The 20573-nt window shown below is 43.3% G+C and overlaps 1 protein-coding gene across 3 annotated transcripts in view; it reads right to left on the minus strand.

Annotated features, from left to right (window-relative positions):
* Positions 1-17795, minus strand: part of PLCB2 (phospholipase C beta 2) — a 39787-nt gene extending 21992 nt beyond the window's left edge. For all 3 annotated transcript variants that reach the window (XM_072624727.1, XM_072624726.1, XM_072624725.1), the window contains exons 1-8: positions 17420-17795; positions 8626-8703; positions 7455-7523; positions 6485-6625; positions 5919-5998; positions 5659-5712; positions 5449-5524; positions 536-636 (exon numbers count right to left, since the gene is read on the minus strand). In XM_072624727.1, the coding sequence (XP_072480828.1) occupies positions 536-636; positions 5449-5524; positions 5659-5712; positions 5919-5998; positions 6485-6625; positions 7455-7523; positions 8626-8703; positions 17420-17503 (683 nt within the window). In that variant the 5' untranslated portion in view covers positions 17504-17795. The remainder of the gene's footprint in view (positions 1-535; positions 637-5448; positions 5525-5658; positions 5713-5918; positions 5999-6484; positions 6626-7454; positions 7524-8625; positions 8704-17419) is intronic.
* Between the last annotated feature and the right edge of the window lie 2778 nt (positions 17796-20573).

Genomic DNA, 20573 nt, shown 5'->3' on the forward strand with positions numbered 1-20573 from the left:
AGGGGCCAAGGTCTCCCATCGCATCCTGGGCCATCTCCAGTCATCCTGTTGAATATCTGATCACTGGATCCAGATGGCTCCAGAGGAGAAGGGAGGCTGGTGACCTGCATAGCCCTCCCTCACTCAAAACAATCAAGTGCAAGTCATGTCATCTTTTCTCTGATGGCACGGTCTTCTTTGGCAACAAAGGACAAACACAACAACAAGCTACCATAGAAGGCCAGAGCCTGCTGATCCTGCCTCTAACAGCCCAATCCCTTGATCCTACATGAGCCTAACCCTTCTCCCATAAACCATGCCCTCCCAGGGCAAGGAACTTGTGGCCTCAAGGCCACATATGGCCCTCTAGGTCCTCAAGTGTGGCCCTTTGACTGAATCCAAACTTCACAGAACAAATCCCCTAAATAAAAGGATTTGTTCTGTAAAACTTGGATTCAGTCAAAATTCCACACCTGAAGACCTAGAAGGCCACATATGGCTTCAAGGCTGCAGGTTCCCCACACCTGTGACCTAGACTCATGCCCAAGAAACTCACTGAGAGGTGAAGATCTCATCAATTTCAGGTCGGGGACATAGATTCATGAGAAAACTCCTATAGACAGGCTCAGGGAAATCCTCAGGGTTGATGGAATCATTCTAGGTTGGGAAGAGGAGGGGACAAATAGGTTATCAACAAACTCTCTACCAATTCCTTCCCTTAGGAAACCTCCCCGCACAAAGAGTTATAAAACTGTGTATCCTTTGACCCAGCAATACCACTATTCGGTCTATTTCCCAAGGTGATCAGGAAAAAAGGAAAAGACTTTATACGTTCTAAAATATTTATAGCAACTGTTTTTGTGGTAGCAAAGAACTGGAAACTGAGGGGATACCCATCAGTTAGGGAATGGTTAAACAAGTTGTGTTATACGATCATACTGGAAAACTACTGTGCTATTAGAAATGATGTGCTGGTTGATTTTAGAAAAACATGGAAGAACTTGCAGGAAATAAGGCAGTGAAATGAGCAAAACAAGACAATGTTGTATACAAAACAGCAATATTGTTTGAAGAATAATTGTGAATGCCAGTTATTCTGAGTATTACAAATACTCAAATCAACTACAAAGGACCTAAGAAGGAAGATGTTATCCACCTCTAGAGAAAGAACTGATAAAAAGAAGTATCTGTAGCATGGCTTCACACACACACATATACATATACACACACATAATCATACACATCTATGTCTGATCATGGCCTTCCCTAGTGTGGAATAGGGGAGGAGGGAGAAAAAAACATTTAAACTACACAGCAGAGAACAAAAGAAAATTCAGAAGGAAGCACAGAAAAGCAGGCTAGCTTTGAAAATAATGTGTAATGTCTATTACATAGTTTTTCCAAAAAAGTGTGAAATGGAGATTTATGGTTTCATATTGAATCCTCTCTTTGTGTTGTGCTGTATGTGTGAAAATGGGTTGGGTTTTTTTAAATCTTTTTGTATTTAAGCTTAAAATGAATAAAAGAAAAATTTAAAGACAGAAAGAACCCACCCCCACCCCTGATCAGTGTAGCAAAGATATAAGGTACCAGACACCAGGGGCCAATTGAGATTGGAGGAAGAAAAGGCTTCCATTTCCAATCAATTAACAAAGGTACTGAGCACCTGTTACATTTGAGGATGTATGCTAGTTTCTGTAAAATAAAAATAAAGGCAACAATAATTCATACAGTATTATTTGTATTTCTCAAAAGTACTATTTTTATATTTCTTGTAAATAATATTTTATTTTTCAAATAAAAGTACTTTTTAAAAATAGATTTTTATTAACTTCTTTTTGTTTTTGCACCATCTAGATTCCTTTCCTTCCTCTTGCCAGAGAGACATTCCTAGTACTAACAATTCTTTTAAAGAAAAAAAAGGGAAGAGAAAAAATATCCAATGAAACTAATTACATTAAATTAATCAATACATTACAATTAAAATAATTAATTTTAATACATTAATTAATATGCCATTAATATATTTTAAATGTGCCAATGTTCCATATCTGTGGACCCCCACCTCTGCACATCAGCAGCAGGCAGGATGGGGAGGGAAGTGTCTTTTTATATATATATATCTTCAACCTTCCCAAAATGTTCTTGAGAATATTGTCTCAATTCCAGTTCAATGGGCATTTAGAGTCTTTACATGTACAAGACAAGGGAATAACCATTTATTAAGTGCCAGGCCCTGTGCTAAGCATCTCACAACTATTATCTCATTTGAGCCTCACAACAACCCTGGGAGGTAGATGTTATTATCCTCATTTTACAGATGAGGAAACTGAGACTGAGAGAAGTTAAGTGACTTGTTCAGGGTCACCCAGCTAGTAAGTGTCTCAAGCTCTATTTGAACTCAGGTCTTCCTGACTTCAGTCTCTGGGGCTCTATTTACTGTACCATGTAGATGAGAGGGAAGGTACAAAGGAGGAAAGCAAGACCCTTCCATCTGGGGAGGGTCACAGCAAGTCTAGAACTGAGATCCACTTGTAGGAAAGGACCCAACAGATCTCTGCAAGAAGTAGATCCAGACAGGCCAAAGCCCAAGCCAATGTCCCGAGGCTATGGCTGGTCCCTAGGAAAGGGGGGCAGTGGCTCCTTGGCTGGGTTTGGCGATTAGAAAAGCCTCACTTTGAGCTTTCCTGCATCACTTGTAAACCAACCAAGGAGTCAGGCAGCAGCTGAGGAGTGAACTAGGGAGTGGGAATAAGGTGTTGGTGCTGCCCTACCTAGCAAAGCCAGGACTTCTGTCTACTACAGGGAACATTTCCATCAGGGGCCTGGAAGCTTGAACCCACTCAGCAAGGCCACACCAAGTCAGGTGTGGTACTTGGCACTTTGAACACCTTTAACCTTCACAGTGACCAAGCCAACAATAAGGGATCCAACACAAGCCTAGAAGTGTCCAAACCCTGGAAGGTAAGTTTTCTAGCTGTAAAGATTAAAGTGAGTGCAGATCAGGTGACTTAGAATCAGAGTATTTTAAGAGTTGGAAGGAAACCTTGAAAATCAAGGAATCTCACCTCATTTTTGAGAGAATTAGAGCTGAAACTCAGAGATGCTTTGATTTTCCCAAAGTCACAGCAGGTAGTAAGTGATAAAACCAAGATTAGAATCAGAGGTTTGTTGGAGCTAGTTAGAACCTGCTCCAGAAAACTGATTGTCAAAATTTCAGTGTGAGTACTTACATCTCAGAAAACTGGCAAATGCTACAAATCAGGGTTTGATCCATTGTTTGCTGATTTATGGACTTGAGAAAGTGATGGAGGAAATATTAATAATATGGAATAAATGGCATGTATACATTTTTTCCCAGGAGAGTCGGTTATTAAACATTTACTAGCACATCCCTGATTAGAACTCAAGTCTTTCTGACTCCAAATCCAAGTCTCTTTCCCCTGACCTTCTTTATCCACTCACATAGTTGATTAGAGTTGAAATAAACCCAAAAACCCAGATTTTCTGACATCACATTCATGCCTCAGGATCCTCCCTATTAAGGCTCTCCTCAGTATGGCTGCCATAATGAGATCCCCTTGTAGTTCTTAACATGAGGAGAATATTAGCAGGTTTCCAATGGAGCTTTACATCAGAGCTTTAAGAGGTGGCATGGCAAAGGAGACACAGAGACACTCTCAAAGTCAGGGAGATCTGAGTTCAAATCCTGCTTGTGGTATAATGACAGTGGAAAAAGTCACTTTATCTCATCAAGAATTCTCTCAGCTAGTACTCCCTACCATCATTCAATCAATAAGCACTTATTAGATGCCTACTATGTGCCAGGCTCTGGGGATACAAGTACAAAGAATGGACACTGCAGAGTAGATGCAGATCTATATCACTGAAGGGAGTTCCTTCTAAGTGTTCCAACAGGGAAATCACAAGTTCAGTCCAAAAAATTAAAATTTTTTAAAAAAAATTCCAAAGCTTGAAGAGACCTCAGAGACTATTTAGACTGGCAAATCTCAAAATTTTAGGTCTCTTTACCTACTTAATAAAAGAGCTTCTGTTTATGTGGGTGATGCCTATGGATATATAGCAAATTAGAAATTAAAATGTTTTTGTTGTGGTTCAACTGTGTTCGATACCCCAGGACCCCTTTAGGAAGTTTCTTGGCAAAGATACTGGGCATTTCCTTCTCCAGTTCATCTTACAGATGAGGAAACAGAGGCAAAGACTTTCCCAGGAACACACAGTTAGTAAGTATCTAAGGCTGCATTTGAACCCAAGTCCTCCTGATTCCAGGACCAGCACTCTGTCCAGGCCACTATACCACCTAGCTGCCCAAACTTCATGACCCCATGGACCATAACTGTCCACAGGATTTTCTTGGCAAAGATACTGGAGTAGTTTGAAATTTCCTTCTCCAGTGGATTAACCTCCAAACAGGTTAAGTGAATTGTCCAAGGTCACATAGCTAGGAAGTATCTGAGACTAGGTTTGAACTCAGGTCTTCCTGCCTCCCAGCACAGTGTTCTATCCACTGAAACACCAGCAGCCTTAAGATGTCTTAGTATGAAAATAGTTAGGCTTTGTGAACTCCTTGAAAGTACTTTGAGGACCTCAGAAGTCTCTCACCACATTTACCACACTTTGATCTAGACCAGAGCTATCAAATACAAGGCCTTCGCATGCCTCACAACACTCCTCTGTGCAGCCTGAACCAGATTAAAATGTAACTCCTATCTTGTTTAGGCATGCTGATTTGTTGATAAATAAAGAAATATATAAACACGTGGTTTTTTTAAGTCAGTATGTGGTCCGCAGGGACTGTTGTGTGTGGTTTAGTGCTCTTCCCCACCCTGTTTCTCTTGAGTCTGACCACTAATCTGGACCAAGTCCTCTTATCACACAGATAAGTAAGGACTGACAAATCACAGTTAGCTGGACTCTGATCCCTGGATCCTTCTCTGCCACCTCCATTACTTGAAAACATAATTCAAAGCATGTTCCTTAATGATGGTAGGATTGGGGGGGGGGGTCATCTTTGTGTAAAAGGGAACATGAGTAGGAAGGATAGAGTCAGGAAGCCCTGCATTCTTTCAGCCTCAGTTTCCTTATCTGTAAATGGGGATAATAAAAGCTTCTATCTCACAGGGTTGTTGTGAGGATGAAATAAGACAAAATGTGGAAAGTGCATTGCAAACTTTAAAGCACTATCTTTTAAATTATCATCACGATCATTATGTATAAGAAATGAAAACTAAGAATTGGTAGAGAAAGATGAGGGTATGTAAATGTAAATTTACATCAAGAAATTAAGAAAATTTACAAAATTTACATAAAGAAAGTTGACTCCTGTACTCCTCCATAGGCTTCTCAATTTGAGGAGTCCACTGACCATGCAGGCACCCCTGGGTAAGAAGAGATGAGGATGGGGGTGGGGTAAGAGAGAATGCTTTGGGGAGAGAAGTTGATACTCACTTTGCCCTTGGGAAGGTGACAGGCACTGAGGGCAGCCTCTACTCGTTTCCGGTCTGCAGGAAACATCTGAAAGAAACTGAAAAGGGAAGAGGCAGGGGAATGGTACAAATTGGGGAAGGGGTCAGGAGGAGGAGGAGAGTGGAATAGAGGAAGAAGGAGGGGGGATGGAGGGGCCAGACCAAGAGGGTGATGGGAATTTCTTGCACTCACTTTTTCACGGGGATCTTTCCTTCTGGATTGAGCTGCATCTTGAGTTTTACTAGGCTGGGGTGAGAAGAGATCAACCTGTGAGGTCCTGGTTCCTCATCCCTCCTTCCTCCTCTCCCTCCCCCAACACACACACACACACACACACACACACACACACACACACACACACACACATACATACTCCCCAGAGACTTGGCAGCAAAAGCCTGGTGGGGTAGGTGAGAGTGATTGTAAACAGTGGGAAAAGGAGAATCACTCACATCTTATCCAGAAACCTGCTCCGGGGGGCGTTGGATGCTAATGGGTTCTTAGCCAAGGCCAGAACATCTTCAGCCCAGTCCTATGAGAGGCAAGAGATGACAGGTCAGGATCCAGGACCCACCATAAACCCAACGGGATTTCTTCTGAACTGAGGCCAAGGGCTCTCAGGAGTGGGCAACCTGCAGCCCTCTAGGTCCTCAGTACAACCCTTTGACTGAATCCAAACCTCACAGAACAAATCCCCTTAATAAAAGGATTTGTTCCATAAAATTTGGACTCAGTCAAAAGGTTGTACCCAAGGACCTAGAAGGCCATAGGTTCCCCATCTCTAGGATTACCTGAGAGATGACAGACTCTCCTCCCCTCCTACTGTATCCTCAGACCTTTCCTCACCACTTTTTTTTTATATTAGGCTATGTCTAATAAGTGTTTGAGGCTGGATTTGAACTCAGGTCTTCCTAACTACAGGGCTAGAACTTTAATCACTGTGCCACCTAGCTGCCCCTCCTTAGCTCTTCTTGAAACTCTCCTCCCCACCCCCATCCCACCCCTCTCATACACACACCTTGCTGACATTCTCTTTGTAGGAGACAAAGTTATGGAAGGTCAGGTCCACCATGTCTGGGCCAGACACCACAGTCAGCGTCTTCAGCAGGAAGGTGTTGTCAGGAAAATCCAAGTTGAAAACCTCCCGAAGTTTCTGAGTCTGCAATAGCCCCATTCAGGAGGTGTTTGAAATACAGGGGCAGTAGTGAGGGAGGGAGCAAGCTAGAAGACTGTTCCCCACCCCAACCCAAGTAACATGTCTTTCTTAGCTCCTCTTTTCTCAAGGATTTCATTGACAGGAGCCATCATGCCCAGCTCAGGAGAGGCCCCAAACAACACATCCCTCTAGCCCTTCCTTCCTATCTTATCATCATCAACAGGGAAGAGGGAAGGGAGAGCTGAAGCGTTCAGTGTGGAAGAGACTTGCCCAGGGTGTCAGGCTACCTTTAGGAGTTCTGTTTCCCAGTCCCCAGGAACCAAGCTCACTGCTGCTGCCCCTACCATCCTCACCTGCACAGCCCAAGCAAGGGTTCCTATAAATGTACGTGAAGCCTGATGTAGGCAGAAACCAGAGAACTCTGGTCAAATCTGGGGAGCTCCAGCGGTAAGGCGGTTTGCAGAGATGGACTCTAGACAAACCTATCCATCTCTTTTTCCTCCCTGACCTTCTCTTCCAGCTCCTCGTTCATTTTTTTTATGAGAGGAAGAGAGGACAGCATATCCTCAAAGGCTTGAGGAAAGGTCAAAGACCCAAGAATAGTACAGGCAGCAGAGAATACATCCCTTTAGCCTCTGGCTCTAGCTCTTGCCACCTAGCCCCGTGAATTTCCCTTCTTGCTCAGAATCCAGGTATCCCAACCTGCTCCAGGTTCTGCTCCCCACCCACCCCTTCTTCTAAACTCTTGGGTCAGTTTCTTCTCTGTACTTTAGCTGTTGGCCCTTCCCCTCCTCCTCTCCTGTCCCAACAGAACCCACTCAGTCCTATTTACCTTAGGCATCTTAGCAAACTTTCCAAACCGAGTGTCCCGAATGCTGGTGATGTCCAGGAACTCCATCTCCTGCGATAATCCAGGTTTGAGGAGAAGATAGAGATAGAAAGGAGTGAGATGGAGTTAAGGTGAGAGAGTGGGGCTATCAGAGCCCCTAAAAATGATCCATCCAAATATACCCTCTAGTAAGTCTGACTATAGATGTCCAAATCCCTTTTTTCCTAGAAAAAAGGATGGTATAGTTAGAGTGGACCATGGAACAGCCCTCCTGGTTCTGGATTTCTTCCCTTTTCCTCTTCTTAATAGCCATTTGACCAGTCCTGTCTTGTCCCACTCCTTTCTTCCCTTTAGAGCTGACTGATGGGCAGAACTCTGACTCAGAGGCTAGAAAATTTAGGATCTGTTCCAAGCTCAGTCACTAAATAACTGTGTTACCTTGGACAAGTCATTGCCCTCTCTGGATCTCAACTTCTTCTTCTAAAAGAGGGGCTCATGATTTTTATTGCCTCTTTCAATTCTAAAATCTTACTGTTTGACCTGTGTGGGGACCTAAAGAAAGACAGGTATCCCTTGGATCTCTGGACTCTGTCCTGGCTTTTCTCTTTTCCTCCCTTCAGTCATCCTGGTGGGGCCTGGCTCAGACTTTCCCTTTGTGGACTTTAGGTGTTCCCAACATTTTGTCAGATCACCCCAAACCCAGTCCTCTCCTTCCCAACAATACTGGGGTCCAGACAGTGGCAGCAACTACACAGAAGAGATGTGAAGCCTCAGGGAGAGAGAGAGAGAGAGAGAGAGAGAGAGAGAGAGAGAGAGTGTGTGTGTGTGTGTGTGTGTGTGTGTGTGTGTGTGTGTGTGTGTGTGTGTGTGTGTGTGTGAGTTTTCCAGCTGTTCTTTGAGAGGAAGTGAAACTCTGACTCCCTGTTCAGAGCTGATCATCTGGGCATTGTCTCTCTGCCCAACTCTGCCCAGAGGCAGGGGCCAGACGGTCCATTTCCTCTAGTTCCAATAGAAGGCCCTGAGACCTCGATCTTTGGTAGCTTAACTCTCTCTGGGATTTCTCTCTTCCACATGCCTCTTTGAACTATCCCAAGGACCATCTTCTCTCTCCTGTTGGAATAAGCCTGAAGTTATATGCAAAAGTAGAGGAAAAGGGATTAAGGGCAGCTCTCACCTTGCTTTGGTATGTCCAGTACAAGTAATAGCCATTGGGATCAACTCGAAGGATGACAGGGGATGCCACTGAAGTCTCCTGTAGAGAAAGAAGCTTAGTTCTGCAATCCAGCACCCACCTTCCTCCCTCCCCTCCCCATCCCCCCTTTATCCTTTGCCCCTTCTCTCTTCCTTAGGCCAAACTGAATTGCTTCAAGGCACCATGAGATTTGTTCTTGACTCCAGTTCTCTCACAAAAAGATAGTCCTTTTCCTTGCCAAGGTAAAGCCCTGTCTATGCACCCTTGATCCCATCCTGTCTTCTCTAACAGAATCAACCCTTCCAGAGTCTCTTCAGGTGAGAGAGTCTATCTTCTCATTTAATCTCCTTATCTACTGGCTCTTTCTCTGCTGCCCATAAACACTCCCATATCTCTCTCCTCCTTAAAAAGCCTCACTTGATCGGACCATACCCTCTAGCTATAATACTATATCTTTCCTTCTTTTCTCAGCTAAATTCATTGAGCAAACTGTCTACCTCAGGGCCTCTAATTTTTGTCTTCTAACTCACTTCTAATCCCTCTACCATCTGGCTTTGGACTTCATCAGTCACTTGAGACTGTTCTCTCCAAAGCTACTAGCCATCTCTTAATTGCCGTATCTCATGGACTCTTCTCAAAAGATCCTCATCCATCTTGGTCTCTCTGCAACCCTTGACATTGCCAATAACCCTTTTCTGTTGGATACTGTCTCACCTTGGCATTACCCAGACATCCACAGCAGCTTCACAAGCAAAATCGCTTTTCTCCGCCTCACCCCTCAGCATCCCCAAACCCTGCCCCCAGATCAATTCTTGTCTGTGGCAGGTGCCACTCAGGAGGTGGGCTCTGTACTCCAGAGTAGTAATTAATGAGTAACAGCCCTCCCCCATGCCCTTTTCCTTTTGGGTGGAAAAGAATGAGTGGCAAAGGATAAGCAGGCATGACAAGATTGAGAACTATGTTGTAAATACCACACTTACTATCTTTCCCAAAGCATATATTCCCTCTCCTGAACTTTCCTACTTTGGTCCAGGATATGGTCATACTTTTAATCTCCCAGGTTAGCAACCTCTCACTGTCACTCTTGACTTCTGCTTTATCACCCTCCCATATCCCTTTAGGCCCAAATCTATTACAATAGCCTCCTAATTCATCTCCTTGCCTCCAGGCTTCCCCCAGCTCTAGGCCATTCTCCCCAAGGAAGCTAAATTGATATCCCCAAATCTCAGCTCTGGCCAAGTCACCCTCCTAACTCGACACACTCTCTATTCATTCAATAATCAAATATGATTTCATCTTCACCTTATCCTTTTCATTTCTATTTTTAAGTTTTATAACGTACATGATTATTAGTAATATAGAACACAAGTAGAAACATGGATAGGAACCAGACCTGGTATTTCATTGATCTAGTTGCAAATCTGCATCGGTGGTAGACATTTCCTCATCTGGGGAATGATGAATGAGGAACCTCCCTCTACCAATGCAGATTCACAACTCCTCTGTGACTTATGGTCCTAGAGAGCATCCTGGGACTCAGGTAAAATGCCCAGGGTTACACAGTTAGTATATGCCAGGCAATCGAACTCAGGTCTCCCTGCCTCCAGAGGCAGTTTTCTATCTATGCCATGCTATAAAGGTATATAATTTAGAAATAAGTAAATATATGAATATATGAAATCTACATGGATAATGCTATTTAACATAAATTATACATAATGTTAGATATTATATATAAATAATATGTGGCCTTATATGCTCTATATTATATATAAACAACATGAAAGTTATATGTAATATTACATATATCATATAAATAATATACAGCATTATTATATATAATGTCATATGTTATATAAATAAAATAGAATATGTTATATATCATATGTAAATATCTACAATATATAAGTATTTGTAAAGAAACATATATTGTTTTGGTACGCAATTTTTTTAACTGATAAGGATATCAGTTAAGTTTGGAAACCACTAAAGTCGTACAGCTTCCATCTTGCCCCTATTTTGCTAACCGTATCTCCCATGATAAAGTAAACCCTCTTGGTCCATTTCAGTGTCAAACAAATATACCACATACATTGCTTGTATTCTTTTCATATAATAGACACCGACAGACACATATGTATATACATACATACATACATACACATTTCAGTTTCTTCATTTGTAAAATGAGGATAAGAACAGCACCCCTCTTCCAGGGTTGTTGTGAGGATCAGGTGAGATAATAATTGGAAAGCACTTAGCACAGAGCCAGACATATAGTAAACACTATATAAATATTACCTTTTAATTTATTTATTTAGAATATAATATATAATCTATGTTTTATAGATGGTCTATTTATTTCTTCATTTTATTTATTATAATTTTATATACGTATATATAATTATATGTGTATAGGTATATATAAAACATTGATGACATATATAGCTATATAGAAGTTTACCAAATAAAATTCATAGCCTTGTAAAGTAGGCATTACAGGTATTACCACTCTCATTTTACAGATGAGGAAAGGAAGCCCCAGCTAGGCTAAGCGACTTTTCCAGTCATACAGCCAGTAGGCACTGTGGAGCCTGATCAGGCATCTACACCAAGGTCATTCACTGCACCCTGAGCCATCCATCAACGGAGGTCTTGACTTTTGTCTTGCCAGGAAGAGAGAGTGAGGTTGATGACTTTGGCATTCAAAAACCAAGACATCATTCGTGATCCTCTGGTCCTCTTCAAAAATGAAGTTCAAACAACCACCACCACAACTATTAGGCATTGAGGGTGGGATTTGAACTGAGGTCTTCCTGACTCCAAGTCCAGCATTCAATTTGCTATATACCATCCTTCAATTTTCTGAGATCCATTCTTTCTTCAAGGCCCAGTTCCAGCCCCACCTCCTCCCTAAAGCATTACTTGACCAGCCCAGCTTGGAGAGACTTTTCCCTCATCTGAAGTCTTCTAGCACCCTTTGAAAGGCCATGTCATCCTCCCTGTTCAATACACTCCGGTGCCTTCCTATTACCTTCAGGATCAAATGTAAAATTCTCTATTTGGCTTTGATAGCCCATCTTAATTTGACCCCTTCCTACTGAGAGAAATTATTACTATACTATTATATTAATAACCAATTATTAAATTGGAATCCAGGCTTCTTTCTCCTTCTCTTTCCTCCTTAAGGCCCAGGTCTTTCTGCGTCTCTGAAGCACAGGAGTGATTGATGAGATTATTTCTAGCCTTCAAGGACCATGCTCTTCAATCTTGGACAGGGCCCCACTCAGTTAGGAGACCTAACTTCTGTTTAGAGGATAAAAGGAATCCAATCTGGGTGAGTTCTTACCCTGGTGAAAGGAGGCCCTGTCCTTGTACCTCTCCATTAGAATTTAGGGTGGCTCATGAAGGAGAAAACTAACCAGAGAGGTCTAGATGGGGATGGATTCCTCTGTGATCCTGAGATCAAGCTTGTGATCAAGCCACATTCTCAGCAGGAGGAGCTAAAGCTCACCTACTCATCTGTTGGGAGTCTGGTTACTGAGAAAAACTGCTTACCATCAATTTATTGACTACTGGCTAACCTAATGAACAAATTGTTAATTATCCCAAAACTCTGTCTCTCAAGGTCTTTCATTCCTCTCACTGGTTTTACCCCCTCCCTCCCCTCCACACACTATGGGCCCATGTAACTGGCCTTCTTTACTGTCCCTCTCCCAAATGAGGCTTCATTTCCTCACTCAGGACATGCCTCCTATGCCTGGGATCTGTTCCTTCCTCATCTCTGCACCATCTTCTCTGACTTTCTTTACTTTCTACAAGCACCCTCTTCTAATTCCCTAGTACCTTCCCTCAGAAATATTCTTCAGTGTATCCTGTCTACATCTTGTTGGTACATGGTTGTTTGCATGTTGTCTCTCCCTATAGCCTGTGAGCTCCTTTAGAATAAAAGCTCTCTTAGAGAGTTTTTTTACCTTTCTTTGTATCCCTAGCGCTTAACACGGTACCTGGCACATAGTAGGTGTTTAGTAAATGCTTCTTGACTTTGTGTGCCGTAACCTATTTTCAAGGTGATGGGGAAAAGCTGATTGTATCTCATACTTTGGACAAAGTGGCAAAAAGAAAGATTTCAGCTTTGATGTAAAAGAAAACTTCCTAACAATCTGAGTTATCTAAAAGTGGAATGTCCAAAAGTGAGGTCCTTTGGATGAGAGTGAATTCCCAGCCTCCTTCACTAGAGGTCGGGATGGTCATTTGTTGAAGACACTGTAGAGGGGATTCTGGTTCAGGTATGCGTTGGACCAGAGGGTTACAAGGTTGCTTCTAACTTTGAGACCCTGTAATACTTAAATTCATTTTATTTCCTACACAAAACCATTTTGGAGAAAAGGGGTAGAAGGAAGGGAAATCTAGTTGGAAATGATTTAAAATGGACGTGGGGCAACAAAGGTCCAACAGTATTTTGGAGGTTTCCTGATTAGCTGAAAGTAAGCCTGGAACTGAGGGACAGGCAAATGAGTCTGAGCCAGACTATCCCAGAATAAAAATGGCTAATTCAAATGAGATAAATAAATACTCACAAAAAAATATGAAATACATAGATTAACAGAACAAGGAATTTTTATTTTTGTTGTCATTCAGTCATGTCTGACTCCTCGTGACCCCATTCGGGGTTTTCTTGGCAAAGATACTAGAGTATCTTGCCATTTCCTTTTCCAGTTCATTATACAGATGAGGAAACTGAGGCAAGCAAGGTTAAGTAACTTTCCCAGGGTCACACAGCTAGTAAATGTTTGAGTCTGGATTTGAATTAATGAGTGTGAGTCTTCCTGATTCCAAACCCAGAGTTCTATCCACTGAACTACCTAGTGCAGAATAACCCAGTCTTAGAAAAAGTAATTGAACAAGCTATGAATGAATTTCCAAAGAAAAAACTCAGACTCAGATGGAGTTACCATCAAATTCTATCAATCAATCCAAAAACAGATAATTTCTACACTACATGAATTGTTTCAAAAATAGGGGAAAAAAAGATAGTATCCTTCCAAACTTTCTATGAAACAATGTGTTCCTAATACCCAGCCTAGGAGAGTTAAAACAGAAAATGAAAATCATATAGCCCAATATTTCTAATGAATATTGATGTAAAAATATGGAATAAAATATTAACAAAAAGGCCATACTGTCGGTGAAAGCTCTTTTCACAAGATAGTTTACTGTGACTATGTTGGAATTCAAGGTTGGTTCAAAATTAAGAAAATGATAGATTATAATAGGCCATATTAAGAGCAAAAACAATAAATATGGAAAAGCTCTTGATAAACTAACATAGTTTTGTTCAGAAAAACACTAGAAGCATAGGAATAAATGAACCGTTCCTTGATATGATTTTTAAAAAACTATGGAAAACAAAAATAAAACTAACTTTACCTGTAATGAAAAACTAATAGAAGACTTTCCAATATGATCTACAGTAAAGCAAGGATGTCCACTGCCATCACTATTATTATTAAAGTTCTGAACATGCATAGCAATGACAAGAAAAAGAAATGGAGGGAATAAGCATGGGCAGAGAGGAAACAAATCATTACTATTTGCATGCAAATAAAATGAGATAATATTTGAAAAGAGCTTTGCAAAACTTAAAGCATTATGCAAATGCTAGTTGTTACTGTTTCTGTCACTCATTTGCCTCTTTAATTATCTTTTTATGAATGTCCTATCTTACTAGCTACACTGTAAGCTACTTGAGGGAATCATATAATCATAGATTAAGAGATCAAAGGATATCTAATCCCATCCCCCCTCATTTTACACATAAGGAAACTGAGGCCAAGAAAAAGCTAAGTGACTTGTCCAAGGCCCACAAGTACAATTATCCCTTCCACATTTCGATTTCCTGCATGAAGGTTTCTATATATCTCGGGTCAGCATAAGAAATTAAATGGGAATTTTGGGGAGTTCAGAGAAGCCACAAGCAACACACAGAGGCCAGTAGATGACACAGAACCTATGACCAAAAACTTGATCCAAATTTTACAATAAGGTCCTGTAAACACCCCAAAAAAGAAAAAGAAAAAAAATTCAGATTTGTTCCCTGGTACAAAGTGGGAGACAAAAAATTTTACATGGATTTTCCAGCTTGTGGATGGCACTGTTGCCTCTACCCTGGAAGTGAATGGGATAACTATAAGTGATAGAGCTAGGAATTGAATCCAGGTCCCTGGACTCCAAATCTACCACTCTCCCCACTGTACCAACAATATCTCCCAAACAAGGCATGTATCTTTTGCCTTATTTTACCTCTGTTGATTAACATAGTACCCTGAAGTAGGTACTTGATAAATGTTTCTTTGTTGAATTCATAGGTCAGGGACTTGTAGCTACTTTGACAACAAGAGAGGTGGGGATGGGGTGTGGGGGAGGATTCACAGAGGTGAATTAACAAGGAATTCAGAAGTCCCTCTGCCTTGACCTCAGTCTGGTTGGTTATACACTTTCCCAAAAGAACTAAGAGACTACTTCACCTTTCACTTTGAACTTGCTGCACTTCTTTTGCCTGATTCCTGGAAACCCCTACAACCTACTCCTACTCAATGGTACTTCCCCTTCTTCACCCCCCCAAAAAAACCTATCCCCTCTCTTATTCCCATACCTCAGGGGCCAAGGCCTATCACCAAGGGGACCAGACTCACTTTCATTCAAAGTGATACTAACTGGAGGGGCCCAGTAACCTATCTTATCTGATAGGTTAGTAGTTCAGTTGACAGGGGACAACTTGGTGCAGAAGAAAGAATGCTGGACTCAGGTCTCAGGCCACTAACTACTCATGTGACTTTGGCAGGTCTCAATCTCTCTACTCCTCAATCTCCTCCTTTATAAAATACAAGAATTGAATTAGATGAATTTATAGGTTCCTTTCAACTCTAAAGCTATGATTCTATGATATATTATATGTAGGCACTGGCCCAAAGGATCACTTTTGGCTACTTTGATCTTTTGACCTTATGCCATCTGAGTCCCCATCACCAGGAAGGAAGCCTCTTCACCAGAGGTCTAGAAAAGCCACTCTAGCTGGGCCTTCTTTCTCTTCTCCTCCCCTAGGATTCAGGGGACTCAGGGAGTTTGGTGCATAGTTTTGATTTCCAGAGAGTCAGGAAGAACCTCCCTTGGAGAGAGGATTTCTTGGGTCCACCCTGGCATCCTTGCTCATGTCTGATCCTTCCACACCCTCCCAGCTCCCCAGGCCCTGCAGCCACCCTCACATCTCTTCTTCCTCCCGCTGCTTCCTCAGACGACAGTTCCTGGTTTTCTTTTTAGTGGCCCAAACAAAGAAGTTTTAGGGGTTTGGGGAGGGGACTAATCAAAGAGAGACAGCAGTTTAGGGGACATGAAGAATCTGGGATGTATTGTCAAGGCACTAGCAGATCAAAACCTCAACTAGTATGTCATGTAGGTAATGAAGGAAATTCTCCTTTCAGGGCTGATGAGACGCTTAAGAAAGCTGAGCCTTAGAGCAAAGAAAGCGTGATCCCCCAGCTCTATTCTCCCCTTTACTAGCTGTGATAGCACAGAGGGCTTTGGATTTGGGAAGATCTCTTGTTCCCTGGGGACTCAGGGGATCTCACCCTGTTTGCTCCCTTCCTCTACCAACCTGCAGCCTGAGGCGGCTGAGCAAGGCTAAGCATCTCTTTGTAGCCCCTGCTCACTGGATCCTGAAGGAGGAAGAGGTAGAAGGCCAAAATCCTAGCCAGAGGTCTGCTGAACAGGAGGGGTAGAAAGGGAATCCTGAACAAGAGATTGGGAGACAGAGAACTAGAATTCCACTATAGCTCTGCCCCTAACTCCCTGACTCTGGATCTCAACCCTCTTCTGTGGATAGACAGTGGATAGAGACCTGAGTTCAAATCCAGCCTCAGACATTTGCTAGCTGTGTGACCCTGGGCAAGTCACTTAACCTCTCTCTGCCTCAGTTTTCTAAGCTGCAAAATGGGGATAAAATACTAGCACCTACTTCCCAGGGTTGTTGTGAGATTCAAATGAAATCTTAGCATGGTCCCTGGCCTATAATAGGAACTATATTCTTTTCTCTGTGCCCCTCCTGGCCGTCCCCCACGCTAATTCAACCCCCCAGTCAAAGTAATCTTTATCCTACCTGTTGGCAATGGGAAGAGACAGATAAATACTTTGAAATAACTAATAGAGACTGACCTTGCCTCTTTAGTAGCTGCCATGGAGTGCTCATCCACATGTTCAAGTATGCACACCCATTCATACCATTAGAATATAAGCTCTTTGTAGGCAGGAATATTGATTCTGTCTTTGTATCCAGACCCCTCACACAGTGCGTGGCATCTAGTAGGCATTTGCTAAGTACTAGATGATTGATTGACTGAGATGCCCTCTGCACCACACCCACCCAGGAGCACAGAGAAAGAATCACACAAAGACATGTACATGTTTTCAAATATGAGTGCTCACAATACAGATACAGCGATAATCACCCAGTGACACAAACAGATGAATCTTCACATGAAGGGAACACATTTACACCCACAGGCACACCCCACACTTTGCCTTAGATGAAGCCCTCAGCCCCAAAGGGTGGAGAAGCCAGGCTAGACTCAGTGATGGCTCGCTTCCGTGCCCAGACAATCTCCCCTCACTACCTGACCTCAGGAGGTTGCTAAGAAAGAGCCCCCCACCCACTGGCTTCCTCCCAGGGTTCAGACCCCTCTCTATGGCGCCCCCCCACCCCGGCTGCTACCCCACTCACATCATCCCATTTGATGAAGCGCTCTCCTCGGGTTAGATAGCTCCTCACTTCAGGGGGCAGCAGGACTGGATTGAGCAGAGACATTCTGTCACAGCAGGTAGCTTGGACGAGGAGGGCTGTGCGGGTCAGTAGGTGGGCAGGAGGCAGAGCGCAGGGAAGCCTGTCTCACATGCTGCTCTCGGCCCAAGTAGCCCAGTCCGGAAGTTGGCACCCTCTTATAAGATCCACGAAGTTTGGGGGCAGCAGCCTGGGATCTATCTGCATTGCAAATCAATGACCGCCCGAGCACCTGTGGCCATTGACCGGCTGCAGGAGGAACACCGTCTGGTCTAGGAAGACTTTATTAACGACTGCTGGGGAGACCATAATTTCCTTCTCCCTCACCCCCTCACCCCCACCCCCAGTACTTCCTGTCTCAGGACTTCCCTCTCCTACTTCTCTATAGTCCTAAAGCAACACAGTTAGATTGAGGGTGCTACGTTCAAGATCCCTCAAGGGGGCTCAGGGAGACCCTCAGAGGGAAAGATACTGGGACAACAGAGGAACAGAAAGTGGGGTCACCCAGGTTAAAAACACAGGAGGCCTCCCAGGAGACATCATAGGATTATAAAATTATATATTATGGGTTGGAAGGGACTTCAGAGGCCATTTTGTCCAACCCTCTTATTTTAAAGATGAGGAAACTGAGCCCTAGGGTAGTAAAGTGACTTATCTGGGGGTCACTCCAGACAGTAAGTAGCAGGGATGGAATTTGAACCAAGGCCCTGTGATACCCAATCCCGACCTGAGTGGCAGGAGCAGGGATTTAAAAGAGGCCATCAGAAAGGGTGGTAGGGGGAGAGGGGAGGAGGGAAGAGCCAGCCTGAGGGAAGCAGATTTAGGGTAATAGCTGGAGGCACTGAGTGTTTTGAATAAGCAAAATTTTCTAGGTGACCCAGTCACTCTTTCTCGGCACTTCCTATCCATGAAAATCAGATGTAAGTGAGGTTATCATTACCTCTCAAACATACACTCCTGTCTCCTCTTTCAGAGTTTCCTTGTCTTGGCCCCTCAAGACCTATCTTTTCCCCTTCTCCAACTTCCCATTAAGTTACCCTTTGCAGTTTCACTGACAAAGGTTGTGAGGCTAGAATCCCTCTCTCTCATCTGTCCTTGGGACCCTGGATGAGAGTCCCTAGACTCATACCTCCCATCCAAACCTCTTGGAGATCTGGAGCCATCTCCATCCCACACTAACTCCTTGATGGATTGGGGACAGTAATTGTGTCCTCTTTGGAGCAGAGCAGGGACCCGGCCCTAGCCTACTTCCTCTTGCCTAACTGGCTTCTCTTATCTTGCTCCATAGCAACCCAGTAGGGGAAGCAAGAAGCGCCACCCATCAGCTTCCTTCCCCTATAAGGAGGCTGTCTGGCTGCCCCAGACCCCACCTTGGGGCCCCTTATCCCTTATGACAACAAAAATGCCGGACCCTGAGAGATGTAGACCCTTCCATCAGTTCCCACTCTCATAGGCCATTTAATGCTAGCAAAGAAATTAGCATGGGAGCCATGAAGCAAGGTGGACAGTTGCTTCTGTCTTTGTCCATAGGGATGTCCCCGCAATGTATAGGGTAGGGAGGGGGGAGGACAATTATTATAGTAAAAAATTCTGTAACCAAAGCAACCCAAAGACCAGAAGATTGGGAGCTGAAGGTCACTTCTTATTCTAAAGAGCTCCCTAGCTCCCCCTTGCCTCTTCTGTCGCTAAACTCTTCTCCCTTATTCTCCACAACTTCTCTTTTCTTCCTTTTGACCTTCTGCCCCTCTCTTTACCCCTGCCTGACCCACCCCCACCTCCACTTCCAATACCCTTCAATAAGGCCAGGCCCCAGAGACTTCCTCTACACTCCCATGGATCAGGTTCGTCTCAACCCTTTTGAATGCACTTTGCAAGGGAAATCCCAACTCCTTCACCTGAAGCCCTTTGCACCTGCCAACATGATGCAGTCATCTGAGAATCCCCATCCTCAACATGACACAGTCATCTGAGAATCCCCATCCTCTCTAAATGTGGGCCCTGCTACTGCCTTCCTCTCCACCCTAAGGAGGAGACAACAAGTTCTTTCCCCTTTTCCCACCTACCTGAAAACCCAGACTTCTTATACCATTTCACAGGTTGGAAAATTGAAACTGAGAGGAAAGATTTATTTATCTGTGGCTCATTAACAACAGAACTAGGGGGTGAACCCAGGAATCCCAATTCCTAGTTTTATGCTTAGGAACTTTCTCTGCTTCAAGATATCCCTTGAAGCTATCTGGGAAGGCCCAGCCCTAAATATGGTGTAATAAATAGTCTCACCCCCTTCCCCAAGCACCAGGACTGCTTGGCAATGTTCCTGGGATCCCAACATGCCAGTCTGAGACTCTGGACCTATTCCCTACCCACACCCCTCAGCCTTGGATCCCATAGGACATAAAGAGTTGAGAGACACCCAGGGAGCAGGGGATTGAGGAAAAGTCCTGTGCTTGGAGAGAAATCTCTGCAGTGTTACTCAATGGTAAGATTCCAGTTTGGAGCCTCTTAGAGGCTGGCTCAGATTCCAGGTGGCCGTATTATAGATTCATAGAGTTAAAAGAAGTCATCTGGCCACAGAATAAAAGATTTCAAGCTGAAAGGAACATCAGAGGTCATCTGGAACATTTTACAGATAAGGAAACTGAGGCCCAAGGAGGTCAAGTGATTTCCCCAAGGCCACACAAGTACTAAAAGACAAAATTGCAACTCCAAATCAGGTCCTGACACTCCAAAACCAAACCGCTTTCCTCATAGCCCATCACCTTCATTTTATACATGACAAAATTGTCTCCCAAACATAACTTCTTGGTGGCAGAACTGAAACTAGAATCTAGGGTTCCTGACCTCTTTAAACTTGACCAGTTTTTCCTGGATGTAGGTTGTTTGTACCTGGTTCTTTGCATGCTATTTCCTCCCATCAGTTAGTGAAAGCAAACTTGAAATCAGGGACTGGATTTGGTTTTTGCCTTTCTCAGTATTCCCAGAGCTTAGCATGATGTCCAGTACATGCTTAATAAATGCTTATTGACAGACCGACTAATTGACCTTCTCCTACCTGACTAGAAGGGCATGTATCTCCTTATCGAATTTCTAATCCCTC

Source organism: Notamacropus eugenii, chromosome 7 (genome assembly GCF_028372415.1).
Source record: "Notamacropus eugenii isolate mMacEug1 chromosome 7, mMacEug1.pri_v2, whole genome shotgun sequence".
NCBI classification, from domain to species: domain Eukaryota; kingdom Metazoa; phylum Chordata; class Mammalia; order Diprotodontia; family Macropodidae; genus Notamacropus; species Notamacropus eugenii.